This window comes from Lolium rigidum, chromosome 1, assembly GCF_022539505.1.
Source record: "Lolium rigidum isolate FL_2022 chromosome 1, APGP_CSIRO_Lrig_0.1, whole genome shotgun sequence".
In the NCBI taxonomy this organism is placed as follows: domain Eukaryota; kingdom Viridiplantae; phylum Streptophyta; class Magnoliopsida; order Poales; family Poaceae; genus Lolium; species Lolium rigidum.
The window spans coordinates 39,914,621-39,923,878 of record NC_061508.1 but is presented as its reverse complement, the minus strand read 5'-3'; the positions used below and the strand labels follow the sequence as shown (position 1 = coordinate 39,923,878).

General features: G+C 55.4%; 1 protein-coding gene across 1 annotated transcript; it reads left to right on the top strand.

Annotated features, from left to right (window-relative positions):
- Positions 1–206: 206 nt before the first annotated feature.
- On the top strand, positions 207–3,488 carry LOC124706861 (xyloglucan galactosyltransferase KATAMARI1 homolog). The gene is made up of 2 exons (XM_047238528.1): positions 207–1,280; positions 3,051–3,488. The coding sequence occupies exons 1-2, from the start codon at positions 207–209 to the stop codon at positions 3,486–3,488; spliced, it is 1,512 nt and encodes a 503-aa protein (XP_047094484.1).
- The last annotated feature ends 5,770 nt before the right edge of the window (positions 3,489–9,258 follow it).

The window sequence follows — 9,258 nt, the reverse complement described above, 5'->3', positions numbered from 1 at the left end:
AGAGTAGTCACGCGGGAAGTCCAAAGCTTACACACCATTAATGCAGTCAACTTCACAAAAGTAAGCTAATGTCACTAGCCCGGAATAGAAGATCTACGTGCTGTAGTGGATTGCTTCTTATAGGCGTCTCGTAGCGTGGAGGCTACTCTCATTCATGCCCACATTGTGACACTACACAATCAATGAAGCCCAGCACAGCCCTGAGCATGGAGCGGGATGCCGCTAATGGCAAGCACTCTGTTGGCGGAGGCAGCGGCGTCGGGAGCTTGCTCCGGCCACCGCGGATATTCTGCCTCACGGTGCTCTCGATCGTATTCTGGGCCCTGATAATCTACTTCGTCTCCACCATGCGAGGCAATATGGCGTCCCTTCTCCTCAAGCCCTCGGCCTTCTCCCTTCCGTCCTTCCGCTTCGGCCGGGATCGGTGCGTCGGCCGGTACATCTACATGTACGACCTACCGCCACGGTTCAACGCCGACCTCGTCAGCCACTGCCGTGGGTTCTCGGTCTCCGACGACATCTGCAAGCTCATGGTAAACGACGGGTTCGGTGCGCAGCTCCCGCCCGGTGAATCCCTGCCGGAGAAGGGATCCTACGACACTGACCAGTACATGCTGGCGTTGATCTACCACGCTCGGATGAGGCAGTACGAGTGCCTCACCGCCGACCCCTCAACCGCCGCCGCCTTGTACGTGCCCTTCTACCCCGGGTTTGATGTGTCACTGAACCTGTGGAAGAGCAACGTCTCGGATCGTGACGCCCTGTCGCGGGACTTGGCGGACTGGCTTGTGCGGCAGCCCCAGTGGCGCTCCATGTGGGGCTACGACCACTTCCTGGTCGCCGGACGGGGCACCTGGGACTTCGTCCGCGGTGAAGACGGCGGCTGGGGCAATGCCTTCATGACGTACCCGGCCATCCGCAACACCACGGTTCTCAACAACGAGGCCAGCCCGTGGCAGGGCAACGACTTCGCTGTGCCATACGCGTCGCACTTCCACCCTTCTTCCGACGCGGAGGTACTCAGCTGGCAGGATCGCATGCGCCGGCTAGAGCGCAGGTCGCTTTGGGGCTTCGCCGGCGGGCCACGCCCCGGCAATACGACGGTGCGCGCCCAGATTATAGAGCAGTGCGGCAAGTCAAGCAGTTGTGCAATGTTCGGCGCCAAGTCGTACCACAGCTCGCCGGATCAGATCATGCGGCTTCTGGAGAGCGCTGAGTTCTGCGTCGAGCCGCGCGGCGACTCCTTCACCCGCAAGTCCACATTCGACTTGATGCGTGACGTTCAAGGACCCGATGGCGAAGGGCGTGACGTTCAAGGATGCGTTCGACGTCGCTGTGGACGCCGTCATCGACAGGGTGGCCAAGCGCCGGCGCGCCATGGCCGAGGGACGCGAGTACAAGGGCAGCGTCGATGGATATCTTAGTTGGAAATACGAATTACTAGATCATGGGCAAAAGGATATAGGCCCGCACGAGTTTGATCCATATATGTGACAAGGTTTATCGGAAGGATTGGGCTGGCGTTGGGCCTTTCGTATGTTTTCCTGTCGGACGTAAAAACCTTTCCCGATAAATTGGGCATTGGTCCGTGGAGCAGATGCCCGAAGAGAAACTGGTTTGTTTACTCTTGTTTTGAACACATCGATTTGTTTACTCGGTCTCTCGCAAGTACGTAGGCAAGTGTCGTGTTTACTCGGTCTCGGCATCTGTTGTGTGCTAAAGAGTGGGGAATGGAGCTTATATCTTCATCTCGGACGATCGATGAATCGTTAAGAGTCCTTTTCGATGACTCTCATCAGTACAGATCGGGCCTATTAAGAATCCTCGAGACACAAGTAAAATCCTTCCCGTGTGAGGTACCACTAGAAAAAGACCAATTTTTACGAAGGGAAACCAGACCACCACAGAACAACACGTGTCAGCCTGTACCGCTTCCGCGCGCGCGGACGTACACCCGGGCTAGCCCGCCGCGCGCATCGCGTACTCGCTCGCGCACCGCGTACGCGTACTTCCGCGCGCGAGTGCCTCCACCGCGCGCATGGGCGTGGCCCTGCCTGGGCGTAATCCCTGCTGCACCATGTATGCTACTAGTTTAGGTAGCAGCTCAACTGTACCTACTTTAGTTTTTTACACGCAAGCACATCTACAAGTTATATACGAGTACAGTTACACGTAACACACAGTTACGATGTACAGTTACGTATAACAGACGAGTACAGTTGTGTACAACACACGAATACAGTTACGTACAACGCACGAGTACAGTTACACACATGGGCGAGCAAAAGTACAGTCGCGCACACGAGCAGGTACAGTTGCGCACACGAGTAGGTACAGTCACGCACAACATACGAGTACAGTTGAACACACGAGTGAGTACAAGTACAAGTACGCGTACGAGCAGGTACAAACGCGCATACGAGCAGGTACGATCGTGAACACGAGCAAGTACATGTACACACGCACACGAGCGGTGCGATCGCACGTAAGTACAGTGTGACAGTCCCGCACAAGGGAAAGTACAGTGAGCGAGTAAAGGGAAAAATTGCACCAAATACACTAAAAACTGAAGTACTTATCGGTTGAAACACGGTACGATTAGAGTACACACCACATGCGTACAATCATACTACTATTGGAAGTACGAAAAAAAAGTATCTCCAAACCTATCAACATGGGATCTAGTTTCGAAGATCTCGACGCGAAGATCTCAAAAGTGAAAACGGTTCGCAATTTGGACTTACGGTTCTCAAAATATTTCATTTTGAAAAAACGAATCTAGAAGAAAAAAGGAAAAACTGACACAACCCAGTCTTCTCTCTCCTCCCCCATCCCCACCTTGCTTCCCCTTGCGACACGTGGCGAGCAGGGAGAGCACTTCCCATTGATTTTCTGGCACCACAGCGCGCCACTTGTCGCGTGCGGAGCGAGTTGTCTTCCCTTCGCGAAGGTCGGCCTTTTTCTAGAGTTTTCCTTCCGTGTGACCTTTCCGTGTGTTGTGCGCCCCGCCCGAAAGTTGACACCACAAAATACAAATTGTGCCCGCATAGGCATTGCGGGATGAGCTCTCGCGAGCCTCGCGGCGACGCGAGCGACACCAGGCGCTCCCGAGCTCGGCCGTGCGCCGGAGACCACCTACAAACCCACCAGCCCTAGGACTAGCCACCTCCCCCTCACCGGCGTTCCATCTCTCCCCGGAGCTCGACGCTGGCGTGCCCTCCCGGCCGGCCAGTGTGCAGGGTTTCCTCTCGGCACGGACGCCGCGCGCCCTCGCCCTCAACCCGCAAGCTCTTCCACTGCCGTTCAACACCCCCGGTGACTGCTTCCTCCATATTGCCCTTCAAAACTTCCTCACTCCGGTATGTACTTCGGTCGCTCTTGGTTCGCCGTTGTTTGCGCCGTCGCCGGTGCACATCGCGGTGCGCCATGAGCGCCGCCAACCTTTCTCCTCCTCCTGCGCCTTCGGCATGCTTGCAGCTTTTGGTTAGGCTCTACCTTCGAGCGCCTGGCTGTTTTTGAGGTTGGTCCCAACGTGTTCCGGCTTGTCGTCGCCTCCCCGGAGCTAGCCTCATTCCTGGTTTCACTGGACGGCCTCCGCCATAGGCAGCTTGTTGCACTGTTCTCCGTGCCGCTTGCTTTGGATGCTTTGTTCGCCGCTGGGCCGCTCCTTGGGCCTCTGCCCACTGTCGTGACCACGTGTTCCGGCTTGTCGTCGCCTCCCCGGAGCTAGCCTCATTCCTGGTTTCGCTCGGACGGCCTCCGCCATAGGCAGCTTGTTGCACTCGTTCTCCGTGCCGCTTGCTTTGGATGCTTTGTTCGCCGGCCGGGCCGCTCCTTGGGCCTCTGCCCACTGTCGTGACCACTGCTTCGCCCCACCATGTCCCTCCTGCTTCTAGGCCTGCCGAACCGCTGCCACAGCCCAGGTCTGCCCTGGCCTCTCTGGCTCCTCTAAGTCAACGAGATAAAACTACGTGCCCTAATCCGTCCACCACTCCTCCCCTAGTTTCCAGGAAAAGCCGCCGCCCACCTCTCTGTCTCTCCCTCCTCTCGCCCGGCATTTTACTGCGCCTCCTGGCCCGATGCCATGGCCTGTGGCTTCCCTATGCGCCCCTCCCCATGACCCGCCCCCTTATCCCTCTACTCGCCGCCCAGCGCCTCTCCCCAGCTCCGGTTCACCTCCTGCCTCCTTCCCTCTTCTGGCTGGGCAACCTCAATCCAGCCATCTTCCCCCTTTCGGAGCTCTCGGAGCTTGTGCTGCCATGGACGGCCCCCCTCCCTTTCCTACTCTCAGGTGGCCGCCTCCCCTTGTAAGCCCTCCCCGCCGTGCCCCAGAGGCACTCCACCACCTCTTCGCCACCTCTCCCGACGCTGCCACCGCTGCCTCTCCACTGACCAGCTCGTTGCCCGATGCCGCAACCCCGTCTGCTGCCGGGGTTGTCGCCACTCCGGCCACCGCGAGAACTCCTGTAAGCTCCCTCCTTTCTCCTTCTCCGCACCTTTCTCCCCTATCTCTTTCTCCCCTCCTCAAACCCTTATTCTACCCTTTGCCAGATCCCTCATGAACGCCGCCGGTGATGGTGCGGACCTGGGTGTTGCGGCCACCTTGCACTGCAGCCTGTGCTTCGGCCAGGACCACCACCGCTCAATCTACATTTTGGTTATGCCGGTGGCTGCTGCTCCGGCCGCACCTGCCATGGGGGTTGACGAAAGCGAAGAGGAGGAAAACCTGGAGGAGCCGCCCTTTGAAGATGAGGTGGATGGCGGAGGTCCGGCTCAGCCGGAGGTTGCTGCAGATGGGTTCATCCCTCTCCCGTCAGCCGATGTGGAGTATGGGGAGTTTTTCCTTCCCATCGTCGATGTTGTGGAATTTCTAGTCGCCACCGGCCAGGACAACGAGGCTCCTACCTCGGAAGGAGCTGCAGACTCTGTTGATCTGCAGAAGCCAGTTCGACCGGATCACATTGACGTCTACATGCCCTTCGTCGACCTCAGGCACTTCGACCACATTGCCTACGCCTTCATCAACCCTACCACCGTCGCCGCCGTCGACGACCCCGACGCCTTCATCCTCCAAGCTGCAGATCTTGGCTGCGGCCCTGACCGCGTCACCCTGTTCTCTTCGGTGGCAAGCTCCCGTGTTGTTGTCTTCGCTTCAGACCGCGACCGAGAGCACGCTGTCTCCAATGGCCCCTTCCTGGGCCGTGAGGCCTCGGTTTACTTCTGGAGGCATGACAAAACTGACCAGTGTTTCATCTTCGAGAACGTCGCCATGGCCGCTCTCTCCATCAGCCGCTTCCCCTTTGAACATTGGCAGCGGCAGCACATCACGCACTCCTCCGGGCCATACGCCAACCCCCACAACATCGACCTAGTTTGCCTCACAGGGGTGGATTTTCAAGCCTTCCTCGTCACCGTTAAGGTCGAGTCCATCGCTGACATCCCAATGAACCTTGTTGTCAAGAACTACTGCAACATCGGCACCTTCCGCGAGGTCACCGTCATCGACTTCAATGACCTTGCTGCGGGCTCCGACCACTCCGCCGGGCCGGAGTTTGATGCCATCCCCGATGCTGCCTCCTCTATTGGAGATGATGAAGACCTGGTGGACCTCCCGGGTGGCACTGCCTACCCGGAGATGATCGAGATCCTTGGCGTGCCTCCACCCTTGGTGCCCCACGGTGAGCCTCATGGCGCTGCCCCTGCAGTGTCCATGGTGGTCAGGGCCCTCGCCAACTCCCCTTCCTCTCCCCTCTGTGACGGGGGGCCCATCCTATCCAAGCCGGCAAGTGTCCAAGTCAAGCTACGGCTGGGGTTTTTCGACGTCTTGGTCGTCGGCTCCTCCGGCGAGCGCGCCTCCTTCCGCGTCCCGCTGCGCAAGGCGAGCACTCACTCTGGGAGCAAGGGTCTCATGGTGGCCAATTTTGTCACTGCCTCAGTTGGGCTGGTGGACTCCATCGTGCTCGTTGGCCCTCTGCGCCAGCCGGTGCACTCCGTGGATGCCCTTGCTCGCAGCATCGCGGTAGCTGGTGGTCAACGCGTCCCCCTGGATGTTGAGGACGCTCTGATCAAGGGGGTCTATGACCTCTCCAACGTTCCCCCTTTGATCGACGCAGCAGTCACCGTGGAGCTGCCCCTCGACGGCACCCTTCCTGGACACAACTTGCCTCTGCCGGACGAGCCAACCGCTGCGGAAGCTCATGTGGTCACCTCCACCGGCGAGGCCAATGCAGGTGCAGTGCTCCGGCCATGGAGGCTTCTCTCGTGGCAAAACCCTCTAGCACTCGTCGCCGCCCTCAAGGCAGCCTCGGCGTTGCTCCCGCCTCGCCCATGCCTCGCTATGTCTCCATCATCGACCGGGCGATCGGTCGGAAGAAGGATCTTCTCGACGGCGCTGCTGCTGAGAACTCCCGCCGGTTCGGTGAGCTGTTGGCTGACGACCTGCTGGCTGTTTCCATTGAGGAGGACCGTGAGCTGCCAGCTGAGGACATCGATGTGCTCGCCAAGGCTTGTGATATTCCCTGCGCGGACCTTGGCATGGTTTCCGGCTCGTCCGAGGTGCTCATGGTGACCCCATGTTATCCTCCACCGCTGGATTCCTGCTCCATCGCCGCCCTTCCGCTTCTTCAGTATTTCACTTTGGCTAGCTCTATATTCAGCCAACCACTATCTACTCTGGGCGTCCATCTTTGCTGACCGGCTTTGCCACCCTTGGCTGCTTTATTATGAGCCAGCTTGTTGGCTGTCCTCTTATTTCTTGTAACCCAAGTTGTAATCTGCACCTTATGGAGCTAAGACCTTACTCGTCTGTTGTCCCCTGTACTGGACGCTTAGTTGATGTTAACCTTGATTTCTGCCTTTCCAATTTGAGTTGTGCTGTGCTATTTGTGTGTAGCCTCCTTCGGTGTCTTTTTTCTCCATCGTGCTAAGCAATATCACCTTGATTGCTGGAACGTTCGTGGTCTTGGTATGCGTCAAAAGCGAGATGATGTCGTGGCGGCGATCGTGCTCGCCACTCCTTCTATCTTGCTTCTTCAAGAAACTAAGCTCAACGACATCTCCTCTTTCCTCGCCTCCTCCTTCCTCCCGCCAAAAATCTATTCTTTTGTTTTCAAACCTTCTGATGGCGCCTCCGGAGGTATCAATACTGCCTGGGATGACAACCACCTACAACTTACCCACCACTCTGACGACTTCTCGGTCACCACCACTTTCTCCTGCCGGTCCGACAACCTCTCCTTCACTATTATAAACATTCATGGGTCCTGTCTCCACGACCAAAAGCAGGATTTCCTAAACTCTATGGCCCTCATCTACTCCTTGGTCTCTTGGCCGACAACCATCATGGGGGATTTTAACCTTGTCCGGACCCCCCGCGATAAGTTGAATGGAAACTTCAACTCTTCCGAAGCCGCCTTATTCAATGACTTTATCAACAACCTCGGTCTTCTGGAAATACCGCTCCTCGACCGCCAGTTCACCTGGTCCAACCAACAGAAACCCTCCTATCTTGGCACGCCCGGATAGAGTCCTGGTCAACCCGGAGTGGAGCCTTGCGCTCGTCGGACTCCACTCTCACCTCTTCGACTCGACCCATCTCCAACTACATCCCCCTCCACCCTTCTGCTTTGTCAAAATTCCCCCACAGAGTGTTGTCTTACGTATGGAAAACTCCCGGCTTACTCATCACTCCTTTCACGCCATTGTTCATGCTAACCGGAATAGCGTTGGCCCTAGGCACTTACACCTATCTGTTGTTGGCGGTCTCTGCCTTAGGCTGAAAAGAGTTCTCTCGGCTGCTAGGGCTTGGGCTAAATATCGTAAGCTACCGCCTATTTATCTCCTCAATTTCCGTGCGGTCATCTCTCTCTTTGATCGTCTCGAGGAACATCGAGACATCTCTGTTCTTGAAAGGTGCCTTCGCTCCCTTGCCAAAACCGCCCTCGGCCAAAAAGTCTCCAACAAGGCGACCTACGCGGCAACGCGCGAAGATCAAGAGCTGCATCCTTGGAGATGAAAACACCAGGTACTTCCACCGTGCGCCTCCGGCCGTCTTCGAAAAAACCAAATTAAAAACCTTGACGATCGGGATGGCAATGTGGTTTTCGCTCGTCGGGCAAAAGCCGCGATCCTTCACGATTTCTTTAAAAACCTACTTCGGCACTCCAAGTCACATCTATCGATCAATGATGTTGGAATGGTAGTAGTTAACACACGTCCGTTGGGAACCCCAAGAGGAAGGTGTGGTGCGTACAACAGTGAGTTTTCCCTCAGTATGAAACCAAGGTTATCGAACCAGTAGGAGTCAAGGAACACGTGAAGGTTGTTGGTGACGGAGTGTAGTGCGGCGCAACACCAGAGATTCCGGCGCCAACGTGGAACCTGCACAACACAATCAAAGTACTTTGCCCCAACGTAACAGTGAGGTTGTCAATCTCACCGGCTTGCTGTAAACAAAGGATTAGATGTATAGTGTGGATGATGATGTTTGTTTGCGAAGAACGATAAAGAAACAGAGTTTGCGGTAGATTGTATTTCAGATGTAAAGAATGGACCGGGGTCCACAGTTCACTAGTGGTGTCTCTCCCATAAGATAAATAGCATGTTGGGTGAACAAATTACGGTTGGGCAATTGACAAATAAAGAAGGCATAACAATGCACATACATATATCATGATGAGTACTATGAGATTTAATCAGGGCATTACGACAAAGTACATAGACCGCTATCCAGCATGCATCTATGCCTAAAAAGTCCACCTTCGAGGTTATCATCCGAACCCCTTCCGAGTATTAAGTTGCAAACAACAGACAATTGCATTAAGTATGGTGCGTAATGTAATCAACACAAATATCCTTAGACAAAGCATCGATGTTTTATCCCTAGTGGCAACAGCACATCCACAACCTTAGAACTTTCTGTCACTGTCCCAGATTCAATGGAGGCATGAACCCACTATCGAGCATAAATACTCCCTCTTGGAGTCACAAGTATCAACTTGGCGAGAGCCTCTACTAGCAACGGAGAGCATGCAAGAACATAAACAACATATATGATAGATTGATAATCAACTTGACATAGTATTCAATATTCATCGGATCCCAACAAACACAACATGTAGCATTACAAATAGATGATCTTGATCATGATAGGCAGCTCACAAGATCTAACATGATAGCACAATGAGGAGAAGACAACCATCTAGCTACTGCTATGGACCCATAGTCCAGGGGTGAACTACTCACATCGATCCGGAGGCG